The 17,560-nt window shown below is 50.7% G+C and overlaps 1 protein-coding gene, 1 long non-coding RNA gene and 1 pseudogene across 9 annotated transcripts in view; 1 reads left to right on the top strand and 2 right to left on the bottom strand.

Annotated features, from left to right (window-relative positions):
- The window catches only part of LOC115848651 (uncharacterized), a 48,395-nt gene extending 35,829 nt beyond the window's left edge, over positions 1-12,566 (top strand). Inside the window, exons 2-3 of the long non-coding RNA XR_004037785.2 lie at positions 11,561-11,760; positions 12,177-12,566. This is a non-coding gene — a long non-coding RNA (uncharacterized lncRNA). The remainder of the gene's footprint in view (positions 1-11,560; positions 11,761-12,176) is intronic.
- LOC115848650 (small ribosomal subunit protein eS6-like) lies at positions 6,129-7,469 on the bottom strand (annotated as a pseudogene).
- A 134-nt stretch (positions 12,567-12,700) lies between the features above and the next one.
- The window catches only part of ANKRD11 (ankyrin repeat domain containing 11), a 168,753-nt gene continuing 163,893 nt past the window's right edge, over positions 12,701-17,560 (bottom strand). For 7 of the 8 annotated variants that reach the window (XM_060289796.1, XM_060289803.1, XM_060289799.1 and 4 more), the window contains 4 exons: positions 17,261-17,359; positions 17,046-17,189; positions 15,657-15,749; positions 12,701-13,671 (listed from right to left, as the gene is read on the bottom strand). In XM_060289796.1, coding sequence (XP_060145779.1) covers positions 13,486-13,671; positions 15,657-15,749; positions 17,046-17,189; positions 17,261-17,359 — 522 coding nt within the window. In that variant the 3' untranslated portion in view covers positions 12,701-13,485. Of the gene's footprint in view, positions 13,672-15,318; positions 15,485-15,656; positions 15,750-17,045; positions 17,190-17,260; positions 17,360-17,560 lie in introns of all 8 variants that reach the window. The other variant, XM_060289802.1, reaches the window with a different exon arrangement.

Here is a 17,560-nt window from a genome sequence, read left to right on the forward strand (position 1 = left end):
TCATTTATTTCTGATCTGATTTTTATGATTTCTTTCCTTCTGCTAACTTTGGGGTTTTTTTGTTCTTCTTTCTCTAGTTGCTTTAGGTGCAAGGTTAGGTTGTTTATTCAAGATGTTTCCTGTTTCTTAAGGTGGGCTTGTATTGCTATAAACTTCCCTCTTAGAACTGCTTTTGCTGCATCCCATAGATTTTGGGTTGTCGTGTCTCCATTGTCATTTGTTTCTAGGTATTTTTTAATTTCCTCTTTGATTTCTTCAGTGATCACTTCGTTATTAAGTAGTGTATTGTTTAGCCTCCATGTGTTTGTATTTTTTACAGATCTTTTCCTGTAATTGATATCTAGTCTCATAGCATTGTGGTCGGAAAAGATACTTGATACAATTTCAATTTTCTCAAATTTACCAAGGCTTGATTTGTGACCCAAGATACGGTCTATCCTGGAGAATGTTCCATGAGCACTTGAGAAAAATGTGTATTCTGTTGTTTTGGGATGGAGTGTCCTATAAATATCAATTAAGTCCATCTTGTTTAATGTATCATTTAAAGCTTCTGTTTCCTTATTTATTTTCATTTTGGATGATCTGTCCATTGGTGAAAGTGGGGTGTTAAAGTCCCCTACTATGAATGTGTTACTGTCGATTTCCCCTTTTATGGCTGTTAGTATTTGCCTTATGTATTCAGGTGCTCCTAGGTTGGGTGCATAAATATTTACAATTGTTATATCCTCTTCTTGGATCGATCCCTTGATCATTATGTAGTGTCCTTCTTTGTCTCTTTTAATAGTCCTTATTTTAAAGTCTATTTTGTCTGATATGAGAGTTGCTACTCCAGCTTTCTTTTGGTTTCCATTTGCATGGAATATCTTTTTCCATCCCCTTACTTTCAGTCTGTATGTGTCTCTAGGTCTGAAGTGGGTCTCTTGTAGACAGCATATATATGGGTCTTGTTTTTGTATCCATTCAGCCAATCTGTGTCTTTTGGTTGGAGCATTTAGTCCATTTACATTTAAGGTAATTATCGATATGTATGTTCCTATTCCCATTTTCTTAATTGTTTTGGGTTCGTTATTGTAGGTCTTTTCCTTCTCTTGTGTTTCTTGCCTAGAGAAGTTCCTTTAGCAGTTGTTGTAAAGCTGGTTTGGTGGTGCTGAACTCTCTCAGCTTTTGCTTGTCTCTAAAGGTTTTAATTTCTCCATCAAATCTGAATGAGATCCTTGCTGGGTAGAGTAGTCTTGGCTGCAGGTTTTTCTCCTTCATCACTTTCAGTATGTCCTGCCACTCCCTTCTGGCAGCGGAGTTTCTGCTGAAAGATCAGCTGTTAACCTTATGGGGATTCCCTTGTGTGTTATTTGTTGTTTTTCCCTTGCTGCTTTTAATATATTTTCTTTGTATTTAATTTTTGACAGTTTGATTAATATGTGTCTTGGCGTATTTCTCCTTGGATTTATCCTGTATGGGACTCTCTGTGCTTCCTGGACTTGATTGACTATTTCCTTTCCCATATTAGGGAAGTTTTCAACTGTAATCTCTTCAAATATTTTGTCAGTCCCTTTCTTTTTCTCTTCTTCTTCTGGAACCCCTACAATTCGAATGTTGGTGTGTTTAATGTTGTCCCGGAGGTCTCTGAGACTGTCCTCAGTTCTTTTCATTCTTTTTTCTTTATTCTGCTCTGCTGTAGTTATTTCCACTATTTTATCTTCCTGGTCACTTATCCGTTCTTCTGCCTCAGTTAGTCTGCTATTGATCCCATCTAGAGTATTTTTAATTTCATTTATTGTGTTGTTCATCGTTGCTTGTTTCCTCTTTAGTTCTTCTAGGTCCTTGTTAAATGTTTCTTGCATTTTGTCTGTTCTATTTCCAAGATTTTGGATCATCTTTACTACCATTATTCTGAATTCTTTTTCAGGTAGACTGCCTATTTCCTCTTCATTTGCTAGGTCTGGTGGGTTTTATCTTGCTCCTTCATCTGCTGTATGTTTCTCTGTCTTCTCATTTTGCTTATCTTACTGTGTTTGGGGTCTCCTTTTTTGCAGGCTGCAGGTTCGTAGTTCCCGTTGTTTTTGGTGTCTGTCCCCAGTGGCTAAGGTTGGTTCAGTGGGTTGTGTAGGCTTCCTGGTGGAGGGGACTAGTGCCTGTGTTCTGGTGGATGAGGCTGGATCTTGTCTTTCTGGTGGGAGGTCCATGTCTGGTGGTGTGTTTTGGGGTGTCTGTGGACTTATTATGATTTTAGGCAGCCTCTCTGCTAATGGGTGGGGTTGTGTTCCTGTCTTGCTAGTTGTTTGGCATAGGATGTCCAGCACTGTAGCTTGCTGGCCGTTGAGTGAAGCTGGGTGCTGGTGTTGAGATGGAGATCTCTGGGAGATTTTCACTGTTTGATATTATGTGGAGCTGGGAGGTCTCTTGTGGACCAGTGTCCTGAAGTTGGCTCTCCCACCTCAGAGGCACAGCACTGACTCCTGTGCAGCACCAAGAGCCTTTCATCCACACGGCTCAGAATAAAAGGGAGATAAAGTAGAGAGAAAGAATTAGTAGAAGTAGAAAGGAAGGAAGGAAAGAAAAGAAGGAAAGAAGGAAAGAAAAGAGGGAAAGAAGGAAAGAAAGAAAGGAGGGAGGGACGGATGGTGGGAGGAAGGAAAGAAGGAGGGAAGGAAGGAAAAAAGAAAGAAAGAAGATGGAGTACAATAAAATAAAGTAAAATATAATAAAGTTATTAAATTAAAAAATAATTATTAAGAAAAAAAATTTAAAAAAAAACAGACGGATAGAACCCTAGGACAAATGGTGGAAGCAAAGCTATACAGACAAGATCTCACACAGAAGCATACACATACACACTCACAAAAAGAGCAGAAGGGGAAAAAATCATAAATCTTGCTCTCGAAGTCCACCTCCTCGATTTGGGATGACTCGCTGTCTATTCAGGTATTCCACTGATGCAGGTACATCAGGTTGACTGTGGAGCTTTAATCCGCTGCTCCTGAGGCTGCTGGGAGAGATTTCCCTTTCTCTTCTTTGTTCTCACAGCTCCCGGGGGCTCAGCTTTGGATCTGGCCCCGCCTCTGCGTGTAGGGCGCCGGAGGGCGTCTGTTTTTTGCTCACACAGGACGGGGTTAAAGGAGCTGCTGATTCGGGGGCTCTGGCTCACTCAGGCCCGGGGGGAGGGAGGGGCACGATGCGGGGCGGGCCTGCGGCGGCAGAGGCCGGCGTGACGTTGCACCAGCGTGAGGCGCGCCGTGCGTTCTCCCGCAGAAGTTGTCCTGGATCCCGGGACCCTGGCAGTGGCGGGCTGCACAGGCTCCCAGCAGGGGAGGTGTGGAGAGTGACCTGTGCTCGCACACAGGCTTCTTGGTGGCGGCGGCAGCAGCAGCCTTAGCGTCTCCCGCCCGTCTCTGGGGTCCGCGCTGTTAGCCGCGGCTTGCGCCGTCTCTGGAGCTCCTTTAAGGGGCGCTCTTAATCCCCTCTCCTCACGCACCAGGAAATAAAAGAGGGAAGAAAAAGTCTCTTGCCTCCTAGGCAGCTCCAGACTTTTCCCCGGACTCCCTCCCGGCCAGCCGTGGCGCACTAGCCCCGTTCAGGCTGTGTTCACGCCGCCAACCCCAGCCCTCTCCCTGCGCTCCGACCGAAGCCCGAGCCTCAGCTCCCAGCCCTGCCCGCCCCGGCGGGTGAGCAGACAAGCCTCTCGGGCTGGTGAGTGCCGGTCGGCCCTGATCCTCTGTGCGGGAATCTCCCCGGTTTGCCCTCCGCACCCCTGTGGCTGCGCTCTCCTCCGCGTCTCCGAAGCTGCCCCCCTCCACCACCCGCAGTCTCTGCCCGCGAAGGGGCTTCTAGTGTGTGGACACCTTTCCTCCTTCACGGCTCCCTCCCACTGGCGCAGGGCCCGTCCCTATCCTTTTGTCTCTGTGTTTTCTTTTTTCTTTTGCCCTACCCAGGTACGTGGGGAGTTTCTTGCCTTTTGGGCGGTCTGAGGTCTTCTGCCAGCGTTCAGTAGGTGTTCTGTAGGAGTTGTTCCACGTGTAGATGTATTTCTGGTGTATCTGTGAGGAGGAAGGTGATCTCCGCGTCTTACTCTCCCGCCATCTTCCCCTCCTTCCCTGAATCTTGTTAAATGCTTTTTTCTGAATCTGTCGAGATGATCATGTGGTTTTTGCTTATGTGGTGTATCGCAGTGATTTCCATGCATTGACCCATCCTTGTGAACTTGCGATGAATCCCACTTGGTCATGGTGTGTGATCTTTTGTGTTGTTGGATTCGGTTTGCTAATATTTTGAGAATTTTTGCATCTATATTCTTCAGAGATACTGGCCTGTAACTTTCCTTTTTGGTGGTGTCTTTGTCTGGTTTTGTTATCAGGGTGATGGTGGCTTCATAGCATGTCTTTGGGAGTGTTCCCTCCTCTTCCATTTTTTTGGGAAGAGTTTTAGAAGGATCGGTATAAGTTCTTTTTTGTATGTTTGGTAGAATTCACCTGTGAGGCCGTCTGGTCCTGGACTCGTGTTTGTAGGGAGTTTTTTTAAATTACAGATTCTATTTCACTTCTAGTGATCAGTCTGTTCAAATTATCTATTTCTTCCTGATACAGTTTCGGTGGGCTGTATGTTTCTAGGAACTTGTCAGTTTCTTCTAGGTTGTTGAATTTGTTGGCATACCCTTGTTCATAGTAGTTTCCCTTACGGTTTTTTATATTTCTGTGGCATCAGTTGTTATGTTTCCTTTTTCATTTCTTATTTTATTTGGGTTCTCTCTCTTTTCTTTTTGGTGAGCCTGGCCAGAGGTTTGTCCATCGTGTTTATCCTTCCAAAGAACCAACTCTTAGTTTTATTGATTTATTTCTATTTTTTTAATCTGTTTTATTTCTTTCTTCTCTGATCTTTACTGTTTCCTTCCTTCTGCTGAATTTTGCTTGTTCTTCTTTTCCTAATTCTTTTAAGTGGTAGGTTAGGTTGTTTGAGGTTTTTCTTGTTGTTAGAGGAAGGCCTGTACTGTTATGAACTTCCCTGTAACAGCTGCTTTTGCTGCATCCCATAGCTTTGGATGGTTCTGTTTTCTTTTCTTTTCTTTTTTTTATTTTTGTATGGTTGTATTTTCATTTTTTCAAGGTATTTTTAAATTTCCTCTTTGATTTCATCATTAATTAACCCATTGGTTTTTGAGTAGCATGTTATCGTTTTTTTCCCATTTCTTTTTCTTTCTAATGTCTGATCTTATTTGTTAGAACATCTCATTTTTTTAAAACTTTGGTTAGTTTCATGTTAGATAATGAATATTTTCTCAGCTTTATTTCTTGCTTTCAATTTTTATTTTATTTATTTGGTTAGCTTCATGTTAGATGATGAATACTTCTCAGCTTTATTTTTTGCCTTCAATTTTTATTTTATTTATTTGGTTAGTTTCATGTTAGATGATGAATATTTTCTCAGCTTTATTTCTTGCTTTCAATTTTTATTTTATTTATTTGGCTGCATCGGGTCTTGGTTGTGGCATGCGGGATCCTTGTTGCAGCGCACGAGCTTCTCTCTAGTGGCACGTGGGCTCTCTAGTCGTGGTGCATGGGCTCCAGAACGCGCAGGCTCAGTAGCTGTGGTGTGTGCGCTCTCTAGTTGTGGCGCATGGGCTCCAGAGCACGTGGGCTTAATAGTTGTGGCGTGTAGGCTTAGTTGCTCTGTGGCATGTGGGATCTTAGTTCCCCGACCAGAGATTGAACCCACATCCCCTGCATTGGAAGGCGGATTCTTTACCACTGTGCCACCAGTGAACTCCTAGAACAAATCATTTTTTAAAAAAATTTATTTATTTATTTTTGGCTGCGTTGGGTCTTCATTGCTGTGCACAGGCTTTCTCTAGTTGTGACAAGCAGGGGCTACTCTTTGTTGCAGTGCGCAAGCTTCTCATTGCAGTGGCTTCTCTTGTTGCAGAGCACAGGCTCTAGGCATGCGGGCTTCAGTAGTTATGGCACGTGGGCTCAGTAGTTGTGGCTCGTGGGCTCTAGAGCACAGGCTCAGTAGTTGTGGCACATGGGCTTAGTTGCTCCGCGGCATGTGGGATGTTCCTGGACCAGGGCTCAAACCCATGTCCCTTGCATTGGCAGGCAGATTCTTAACCACTGCACCACCAGGGAAGTCCGAACATCTCATTTTTGACTGGACTCAGAGGTAGAAGCTCTGAGAGAGGACAGCCTCCATCTCTTGACAGTCTGTTCCCGGCATTCTTCTTTGGCCTTCTTCATTCTCTTGGCAAAGAGTTTAGCATATTCTGCACTCTGCCTTAGTTTTCCTAGAATGCTGTTTCTTCAGAGCAGTACACTGACATTTGTGTTGCAGAACACATGGAGTAAAAAGACACTGAACCTTGTGTGCTTTGGTCCTAGATTTCTTACCTTTGTTTAGGGGTTTCTCACAACATACTGGTGGACATCATCTTTGGAGAGACTGAAAAGTTTGTGGATTCTGCTAGCTTTTTTAATTTATTGATTGATTTTTTATTTTTTGGCTGTCTTGGGTCTTCGTTGCTGCACGTCGGCTTTCTCTAGTTGTGGCGAGTGGGGGCTACTCTTTGTTGTGGTGCGTGGGCTTCTCATTGAGGTGGCTTCTCTTGTTGTGGAGCACGGGGTCTAGGTGTGTGGGCTTCAGTAGTTGCAGCACGTGGGCTCAGTAGTTGTGGCTCATGGGCTCTAGGCATGTGGGCTTCAGTAGTTGCGGCACGTGGGCTCAGTAGTTGTGGCTCGGGGGCTTAGTTGCTCCGAGGCATGTGGGATCTTCCTGGCCCAGGGCTCGAACCTGTGTCCCAAGCGTTGGCAGGCGGATTCTTTTTTTTTTTGTGGTACGCGGGCCTCTCACTGTTGTGGCCTCTTCCATTGTGGAGCACAGGCTCCGGATGTGCAGGCTCAGCGGCCATGGCTCACGGGCCCAGCCGCTCTGCGGCATGTGGGATCCTCCCAGACTGGGGCATGAACCCGCATCCCCTGCATTGGCAGGCAGATTCCCAACCACTGCGCCACCAGGGAAGCCCCAGGCAGGCGGATTCATAACCACTGAGCCACCAGGGAAGTCCCTCTGCTTGCTCTTTGGGGTCCCAGGCGATGAGGCACAGTAGTATCGGTGAGTCTGGTAATATTTTTCTCCCTTTTTTTTATGAAGACCAAATTGAGACCACTCAGATTGGCATCCACAGTGCAACCCCATACAGATTTGTGAATTCTTTCTCCAGTTCTCCTTGGTCTGTAACAGGAATGTCCCTTATTCAGTAGCAGGTGTACGCAGCCATGGGTTAAGACACCCTGCTTTATGGGGAAACCCTGTTTGTCATTCCCACCACTGATTCGGACCACATAACCCTTCCATTCTTCACCCAGAGTGTCGGCAGCCACTTCTTTGGCCATAGGATTCTCATAAAAGGTACGAAGTTTTCATTCATCATCCACTTCAGTGAGTTTCTGGCAGCCAGTGGCCAGGAAGGAAATCTTCAGCTTCATCCTTGAGTGGCCGGCTGCACCCGAGGCACCACGTGAAAGAGCTCGTTTCTTCTTCTGTGGTTAATCGCTAGTTGCATGCCATTGTGGTCAGAGAAGATGCTTGATAGAATTTCTATACTCTGAAATTTGTTGAGGCTTATTTTGTGCCCTCGTATGTGGTCGGTCCTGTATAATGTTCCATGTGCCCTGAAAGGAATGTGTATTCTGGTTGTTTTGGGTGTAATGTCAGTTAAGTCTTACTGTTCTGTTGTATCATTGGGGATCTGTCTTGCCTCACTGATTCTCTGTCTAGAGGCCCTGAGTGGGGCCTCAATACTATTATTGTATCCCTGTCAGTTTCTGTCTTTATGTCTGATATTTGTTTTGCGTATTTGAGTGCTCCTATATAAGAAGCATATATGTTGACGAGTGTAATATCCTCTCCTTGTGTTCATCCTTTATTAGTATATAGCGTCCTTCTTTATCTTTCTTCATGGCTTTTGAAGTTTATTTTGTCTGATATGAGTATTGCGACCCCCACTTTCTTGTCATTTGTTTTCATGAAATATCTTTTTCCATCCCCTTACTTTCAATCTGTGTGTGTCCTTTGCCCTAAAGTGGGTCTCCTGTAGGCAGCATATTGTAGGCTCTTTTTTTTTTTTTAATCCAATCTGCCACTCTGTGTCTTTTGATTGGAGCTTTTAGTCCATTGACATTTTAAGGTAATTACTGACAACTTTTTGTTTCTCCTTTTGTGGTTTGATGTTTTTTTTTGGCCGTGCCATGTGGCTTGAGGGATGTTAGTTCCCCTACCAGGGACTGAACCCGGGCCCTTGGCAGTGAGAGCTCGGAGTCCTAAGGCACTGGACTGCCAGGGAATTCCCCGATGATTTTCTCTTGAATTATACTTACGTCCTCTTCTTTTTGGTTTTTGTGAGTCTATTGTATGTTTTTGATTTGTGGTTGCCCTGGTTTTCAAGTATGTTAACCCCTTCCTATATCTGCTTGCCCTAGACTGGTAGTCATATAGGCTCAAACACATTCTAGGAAATGAAAAGAAGTCTACATTTTCTTACTCTCCTCCCCCCACATTTTGATTTTGACGTCCCTTTTTACATCTTCATGTTCATCCTTTTGCTGTTCATTCTGGTTATCATTCAGTTTCGCAGAAATTTTTTGATGTTTAAAAAATGTGTGGCCTGGCTTATTTAAGTGATTTATTTTCCAATTGTGATTTTTCTCTTTCCTGCAGATTCTTAGTTCTGTTCTATTTAGAGAAGGCCTTTCAGTATTTCCTTTAGGATAGGTTAGGTATTGCTGTATTCTTTTAGCTTGTGCTTGTCTGAGGAATTCTTTCTCTCTCCTTTGTTCTAAATGACAGTCTTGCCGGGTAGAGTGTCCTGGGTTGCCGATTTTTCCCTTCCAGGACTTTGACTGTCTTGCCACTCCCTTCTGGCCCGCAGCGTTTCCGTAGAGAAATCAGCTGACAGCCTAATGGGGGTTCCCTTGTCACTAACTCTGTTTTTCTCTTGCTGCCTTTAGAATCCTCTCTTAATCTTTAACTTTTGCCATTTTTTTTTGAAGATGTTGGGGGTAGGAGTTTATTAATTAATTTATTTTTGCTGTTGGGTCTTCGTTTCTGTGCGAGGGCTTTCTCTCTAGTTGTGGTAAGCGGGGGCCACTCTTCATCGCGGTGCATGGGCTCACTATTGCGGCCTCTTGTTGCGAAGCACAGGCTCCAGACGCGCAGGCTGAGTTGTGGCTCACGGGCCCAGCTGCTCCGCGGCACGTGGAATCCTCCCAGACCAGGGCTCGAACCCATGTCCGCTGCATTGGCAGGCGGATTCTCAACCACTGCGCCACCAGGGCAGCCCACCTTTTGCCATTTTTACTGCAGTGTGTCTTGCTGTAGGTCTGTGTGGCTTTCCCTGCTTTGGGACCCCCTGTGCTTCCTCTGCCTGGGTATGTCTCCTTCTTTAGATTTGGAAAGTTTTCAGCCGTCATTTCTTCAGATACATTTGTGGTACCCTTTTCTCTTTCTTTCCATTCTGGAATCCCTATTATGTGTCGATTGGCACACTTTATATTCTCCCATAGGCCTCTTATATTGCTTTTTTTTTTTCATTTGGCTTTCTGCTTTTCTGATTGGGTCATTTCCTCATTTCCATTGGTCTACCTTCACTTATTCATTCTTCTGCATTATTAATTCTGCTGTTCATTGCCTTTAGCTCAGCTTTTGTCTCTGCAAATGAGTTTGCTAATTTTTTGGGGTACCCTTCAGAGTTTGTTTCTTTTTTATAGTACTCTGCATTTCTGTCGATAGCCTTTCTTTTTTTTAAAAAAATGTATTTATTTATTTATGGCTACATTGGGTCTTTGTTGCTGCACGTGGGCTTTCTCTAGTTGCGGCGAGCGAGGGCTACTCTTCATTGCGGTGTGCAGGCTCATTGCGGTGGCTTCTCTTGTTGCAGAGCATGGGCTCTAGGCACGTGGGCTTCAGTAGTTGTGGTGCATGGGCTTCAGCAGTTGTGGCTTGCGGGCTCTAGAGCGCAGGCTCAGTAGCTGTGGCACACGGGCTTGGGTGCTCCGTGGCGTGTGGGATCTTCCCGGACCAGGGCTTGAACCTGTGTCCCCTGCATTGGCAGGCGGATTCTTAACCACTGCGCCACCAGGGAAGTCCCCGATAGCCTTTCTTAATTCCTTACTTTCCTTTTTGAACTCAGTGTCTGTTGGAGCGAAGCGGTCTGTGTTGTTTCTTGCAGCAGAATTCTCTTGGTCTTTTAACTGGAGTGGTTCCTCTTCTTATTTCTCTTGCTCTGTGCGTTTAGGAGAAACAATTGTCAGCTGTGGTTTTGGAGGGCTGTTGACACGTGGGGGCATCCCTGTGTAGCTCTCGTGGGTTTAATATATTTGGTACCAGGGCTGCTCTTAGTATGGATGCCTGTCAGCTCTTTCCTCAGTGTGTGCTGGTGGTTAATCCCCTTGCTAGGGGTGTGCAGATGTGGCGGCTGGTGACCAGTCCTGGGTTTCTCGACAGTGGTGGCAGCTTAGGCACACCCCGGGAGTATGCGACGGGAGTGGAGGTGGCTCATGACGCCTCCTGGAGCCCGTGCAGTTGGCAATCACACACGCAGGGGAAAAGGCTATGATTGCAGGTCCCGCTTCCCCTCTCAGGCACCCCCCAAACAATGGTGCCCAGCCTCCAAGGCAACCCAGGCTTCCTCTGTGTACGCCCTCAGTTGCAGTTGCACCAGATTGCAGCCCTACCACCCAGGCTGTCTCCACACAATCACCCCAAGTTTTCTCCCCAGGTCTGACCTCCGAGGCCTGAATTTCAGCACCCATTCCACCCCCAGCCCAGGTGACCACCGTCATATTTTCTGTCTCTCTGATTTTGACTACTCACAGTACCTCCTATAAGTGGAATTGTACAGTATTTGTCTTATTTCATTTAGCATAGCGTCCTTAAGGCTCACCCATGCTCCAGCATCTGTCAGTATGTATCAGGTATATACTCCACCTTTTCTTTATCCATTCATCTGTCAGTGGACAGCTGGGTTTGTTCCATGTTGTAGCCGTTGTGAACAGTGCTGTGATGAACGTGGGCCGCACAAGTATGTCTCTGAGACCCTGGTTTCAATTCCTTTGGGTATGTACCCAGGAGGGGGATTGCCAGATCCCATGGTAAGTATACTTGATGAACCTCCATACTGTTCTCCATAGTGGCTGTACCATTGTACGTTCCCACCAGCAGTGCACGGGGGTTCCAAATTCTCCACACCCTCCCCAGGTGCTTGTTGTTTTCTGTTGGTGGTGGTGTTAGTAGCCATCCTAATGAGTGTCGGGGTATCTCATTGTGGTTCTCATCTGCATTTCCCTAGTGATTAGTGATGTTGAGCATTTGTTCATGAGCTTATTGACCACTTGTGTATCTTCTGTGGGGAAAGGACTATTCAAGTCCTTTGCCCATTTTTGAAATTTTTTTTTTTTTTGCAGTTGAGTTTTACGGGTTCTCTCTTTATATCCTGGATACTAATCCCTTTTTGTTCTCTGGGGCCCACCACTGCACAGCCATGTGACGAGAGCATCTGTGCCGTTGTCTCTCATGGCAGGAAGTCCCACGCAGAGCCAGGAAAGGGACGTCATGATGTCACAATGTCATCGTGGTGTAGACGCGCCAGAGCATGGGGTACACCTCCAGACGCGCTTGCCGCAGCAGGACCAGCACCTACAACGGGCGGGACCTCTCTGAGTGCAGGGTCTCTGCGGGGTGGCCTGAAGTTGCTGACGCCAGGATGTGCCCGATGAACAGGTGCGACCTAATTCATGCTGTTTAGAAAGACGCTGGGCAGTGCAGGCTCTGGCCCCGCCCCAGGGTCACTCGAGGTGGGACCGGCCGGGGTGGTGGGGGGCAGGGATTCGCACAAAGGGGAATGCAGAGTCAGGGCGTCTCTGAGGCAGAAACCGAGAGCTTGGGTCGGGCCAGGCAGCCCAGAAAGTGGAAACCACCTCCAGCTGGTCTGGGGCACCGTCAAGGCTGCTCTGTGAGGCATGCTGCTGGCACAGGGCTGGGTTCTCACTCCCAAGTGGGGTCACGTCTGCAGCTCCCGCCTGTGCCAGGTACAGGAAGCACGGGGGAGGGAGCGAGGTGCCCGAGGACTCCAGCAAGGGCTAGGGCCACCCCTGACCCCCTGCCTGGCCCTGCAGCCTCCACCCCTTGCCCTCCAGCTCGAGCCAGCCGTTGGACGGGAATTGTGGATGGAGCAGGCAGGACGGTTGCCTCTGCTCAGAAGGGGCCCCTGGCCTGGCCCTGTGCGCACCCCCCTCAGAGAGGAGCACAGACCCCAGGTCACGCTGGGCTCAGATCTCCGACTCCTGCCCCGCGAGCCGGTTTTCAGGCGGAACACACATCCCGGGTGGGGACTCCCACGTGGCAGCCCCACGGGGAGTCGGGAGACAGTGGTCCCTCTGTAGCCGTGCCACCCAGGGGACCTGCTGCCCCAGCACATGCCCCGCCCGTCTCCTGCCCGCTCCGATGGGCCCTGGGAAAGAGCCTCTGGGTAACCCGTGCTGTCCCGGCCAGCAGCCCCAGTCGTCCGCTGAGTGGAGGGCAGGAAAGCCGGGGGTGAGTATATTTGTTTCAGAATTATAAGCTACTCATTTGGTAGGAAAAAAAGTGGAAGACAGTGGCATTTCCAGGGTGGGAACCCTCCCCTCACAGCCACGTCCACCCTCCTGAGGGGGCTGTCGTGTACAAAGAGCATTTAATTAATTTATTTATTTCTTTACACATAACTGAAGTGATGTTACAGTACATAAGTTATTTACAACTGTGCAGTAACGTGTTGCAAAATAAATTATCTAGAAGGCAGCAAAGTACATTGTGAACGTGTATAAAACTGTACAGCGCGTACGGGTACACTTTTTATATGATTATTGGCTCTGTAGTGTTTCAAGTTATGTTCTCAGAAAGAGAAACAAAATGCCCAAGATTAAAGGAAAAAATATACAAACCACGTGGATTTGACTCCATTAAAAACACAACCCGGAGTCCTGCCTGCGTGTCCCTGTGAGGCGGGCGGGCGGCGCAGCCAGGCCCTCACCCGGCCCAGCGTCCCAGCCCAGATCTCGGGCTGGCACCGTCGGCAGCTTCGTGGCGACAGGACGGCTGCCGGCCCGAAGCTCTCCCCACCCTCTGACCCGGAGGCCGCTGTTGGTGAGGGGTGGACGCCTTAACTTTTATTCTCTTTAGTCGATCAGAAATGAAACAAGGAATTTAAAAAAACGCTCTCCATCCTGCTGCAGCTCCTGAGATGCCTGTGCAGCCGCCGGAAAAGAGCCTGAGGCTGCCGTGTCCGTGCCCGCGTCCCCGGCTCTGCGTCCTCCCGCGGCGGCGGATGTGAGAGAGCCGCGCGCCAGAGGCCCAGCGCGGGCTTCTCCCTGGATGTCCCCACCGGGGACGTGGTCTCCTTCCACCGCCCGGACTCGGCGGCGGACCGGGGGGCTCGCCTGTGACCCGGGCAGCTGTCCCACCGCGTCAGGCCGGAAGGAGCACGAAGTCGTCGTTGACGTCGACCATGGGCACGTAGAAGGACGGCACCTCGTTCACACACAGGGACTTGTGCCCGGCGGGGTCCAGCTCCTGCACCTTCAGCTGCCACTCCATCCTCTGCACAGCGTTGAGGGCCGCGGCCTCGTGCTGCTGCCGCATCAGGAGACACGTCTACGCGGGAAACGCAGCAGGTGAGGGGAGGGGAGGCAAGACCCCGGCCGCCCCCCGCACCCATTCCCCCTGCCGCAGCGCCTCCCGGGAGGTCGGGGCGGGGGACCCTTTCGCGCTCTGGCCTCAGGACGACCTCTTGCGTCTGGGTCTCGTCCTGCGCGGTGAGTGGCCTTGCTGACCACACGGGGGTCTGTCCATCATCCCTGCTCTGTGCCCCCACCCTGGGGGTTTCAGCACAGCCTCTAGTCAGAACTCATAATAGCTTTGCTCTTCTGTTTTCATTTTCCATTTATCTTATTTATGGTTGGTGACATTGGCTTCATTTGCACTCACAGTGGAAATTATGCCTTTTAGAAATGCACTTAGTTTTTAAAAATTAATGTTCACGTGTTTACTCTTAAGCGGGTACTAAGTAAGGTAAACAGTTATACTACTAAAGGCATACTCTGTATTTCATGCTGAGAAGGGAGAATGTTGAAACTGAAATAATGACGGTACCTGGGTTACCAACAGCACGTGGGGGGGGGGCGGCGTTTGGGGTACAAGGCAGGTGACACAGAGCACAGCGGGCGAAAAGACCAGCCTTCATGTGGACAGAGTTAACGGCGTGACAGTGTGCAGGAAGATCATCTTATTTTCTTCGACGTGCACACAAGCATGTAGGGCCAGGTATCACAATTTCTGATTTGCTTAAAATAGTTCAGTTAAAAAAAGTGTTCTGGAAACAAGCCCCACAGGCCCCAGCGGCCAGCCGTGTCCTCCTCGGCACGCCTGGGCCGCTTGTCATCCTCAGGGAGGCTTGAACAAAGGCGTGGCAGCTCAGACACCCTCAGGAGTCCAGCTGCTTTCATCTAATTTAGAGCGTTCTTGACTAGAATTGTATGTACCCCTGAGTTTTCAGTTACTAAAATGAAATTGTTTGTTGGGCTAAACCCCTGAAACATGACCAGCATGTCCGGAGAGTTGTCCCAGGGCTGCAGGAACTGAGGGTGGGCAGCCTGTCTCCTGAATAGGACCTCGTCCACCCTGTGCTCTGAGACCAGTGGCCACGCGGGTGGCCGTTTCGTGCCCCTGCACTCTCCGTACTTCACCAATTCCTTTTTCTATCCATCTATTTTTCTTATTGGTTTGTAAGTTCTTGGCACATTAAGGAAATGAGACTTAACGTTGTCTTTGTAATGTACCAAATCTAACTTTACTTCGGTCAGAAATTTTTTCTCTCTTGTAAGTTTCCCGTGCAGCTCCCTTCAGGCTGGCTGGTGGTGGGAGGAGTGACCGTGGGACCCCCGAACGGTCACCTTTGCAGCTTGTTAGAAACACGGCCTGGACCCGGCCTCAGCTGGGCCTGAACGCCCTGTAGGCTGGTTCCTCTCTGCTCTGGCCTCTGGCCTCCTGGCCGCCCCTCTGGGTGCGCTGCCGCAGTGCCGGAGGCAGGGTCACTGAGGCAAGGGGTGAGGCTGGCAGCCCAGCGTGGGAGCCTGGGTCACGCCTCCATCAGCTCCACGCAGCAGGCCCTGCCTCCTGGGGCTTCCCGGTGGTGCCGGCTTCTAGGTGTTAATTCTGTAACGGGCACGTCACTGCCGGTCAGTGTTCACGGGGGACCCCGGGTGCAACCCTCGCACCTGCAGACAAGGACTTGCTTCTTACTTGCTAATCTCTCTCTATCTCCCCCCCCATCCTCTGCCCGCTGCACTGGTCAGCACAGCCAGGGGCAGGGGTGATGGGTGGATGCTGTGACCTTTGAGGAGGGCTCAAGGTGGGGTCCCACAGAGGTCTGACCGCCAGCTGGTGACAGGAGCTGCTCCCCGCACACCTGGACAGGAGGGAAGACACTCTAAGAGGCAACATGGGGGCGGGGAGGCCTCAGCTCCCTCACTGCCAGCTGGGCTCAGAGCGAGTCTGAAGCTGCCTCTTCCGAACACGGCCCTGCCGCCCCCGCCCAGAAGAGCCCTGGCCCCGCCGCCGCCGCCGGGGCCGGGGCTCACCTTCATGCGGTCATACTTGTCGTCCACGTCCTGCAGCCAGGAGATGAACTGGCGGGCGTTGAACCGGTCCCGCACTGACTTGTTCTCATCACCCTGGCGGGAGAGTGAAGCACGTGTGGGCGTCCGGGAGGGGGGGGCCTGGCACGCCAAGCCCCGGGTCCCCCAGTCAAGGGCTCCCTCCCCCACCAGCTCTCCACGCCGTCCGTGGGGGGAGCTGCCCTGTGGTGACTCGGGACCCCGGCGGCGCCTTCAGGCTCCCCTCCGTCTCCTGGGGAGGCCCCAGGGCGAGCCGGCGAGGGTAAAAAGCGGCAGTGACTTTTCCTTTGACAGAACGCCTGCGAGGCCTGGGGTGGCTGCAGGCCGCCCACGGTGGACTGTGGTTTACAGGCAGGGCAGCCTCGGGAGCAGTAGGTCCCCACAGGCTCTTGCCGGCTGGGTTTGCAGGGCCTCCCGGGTCTCGGGGCAGGAAAGTCTCCCTCTCGCCCAGCCACACGCAACCACCTGCCTGGGGAAAGCCCAGGCCCCCACTACAAAGGGGCTTGAGGGGAGGAGGCTGCAGCCTGAGAGTCCTGTCTGTCTCCATGACATTCAGAGGAAACGCAGCAATCCCTTGAAGGTGAGCAGATTCTTTTTTCTTTCAGATGCAAAAATCAAAAAAAGCAAAGCTTCCACCCAATCCCTAAAATACTTTGTGGACAAATGTTTTTACTTCAGGGAAAATTCGTTGCTATATGCGTAGTACGTTCAAGTAGAAACTTAAAGGTTACGTGTGAGGACTCTCTAACGCACTAACAAGAAATCAGGTTTAACTGAACCACCGTACGTCACCATGCGGCCAACTTGGGAATGCTGCTCAGACACCCAGGGGTCATGTGGCCCACCTGTGGGCCTGGGGTCACTAGGGGCCTCCGTCAGGGGGGAACTCAGCACCGAGGCCGGGCCCAGAATGGCGCGCTCTGGCTGAGAGCCACGGTGGCTGCGGGGTGGACGGGAATCGACTTGCTTTCTGCACATTTCAGATCTCCCGCGTGTCAGCCGACGGGTGGGGCCCTCAGGAGCACAGGTACCACAGGGACGGCGCTCAGCTGGGGAAGGGTGTGACCTCATGGGACAAACACAGCCCTGGGGGCAGAAGGAGGCGGGCTGGACTCTGGTGGACAGACGAGGCACACCGTGTGTCCAATTGCTGGGCGCGCCCTGGGCCCGCGTGCCCGTCGGGGGCAGCAGCCCTGTGGTCCCCAGCGTGACAGCCTCTCTGGGGCCTTCGGTGAGGAAGCCCTGGTGCAGCAGCTCCAGCCGCTGCACGGGCAGACCGCACGTGAGTCTCCAGGGGCCCGTGACCCCAGCGCCGCTCCAGCCCCCCGCAAGCCCTCTCACCCGGACGCCCACCTGGCTCTCGAGCGGCATGTTGTACACCTCCGAGTCCAGCAGCATGGTGCAGGCGCTGAACGGCACCGCCTGGTTCGCGATGGTCCTCGCCGCCCGGCAGTGAACCCGCAGGATCTCCTGTTCGCAGGAGACGATCAGCTTCTCCTGGAAGAGAGGGGCTGGTGAGCTGAGAGCCACCGGGGCCGGGCGCCCTGGGCCCGCGGCTGCCCGCTTACCCGCTCGATGCTGTGCTGCAGGCGCAGCTTCCCACGCACGGCCTCCTGCTGCTTGAACAGCTCCTTCAGGGGCTCCGCCAGGGAGGGAGGGGGCGCGATCTGCGGTCACAGGGGGAGACGGGGGTCAGCGGGGGCCGTGAATCACCCCAGCCGCCCCACTTGCAGGAGTCACCCCAGAGACCACGGTCCCATGAAGACGCGGACGCGCTGGGGGATGCCTGTCCCCAAGAGTAGGTGAGCGAGCACCCGTCCCCTGCGTGTGGCTGGGAGGAGGGCGGCCGGGGAGGGAGCGGCAGAGGT

The sequence above is a fragment of the Globicephala melas genome, chromosome 19 (assembly GCF_963455315.2).
Source record: "Globicephala melas chromosome 19, mGloMel1.2, whole genome shotgun sequence".
Classification (NCBI taxonomy): domain Eukaryota; kingdom Metazoa; phylum Chordata; class Mammalia; order Artiodactyla; family Delphinidae; genus Globicephala; species Globicephala melas.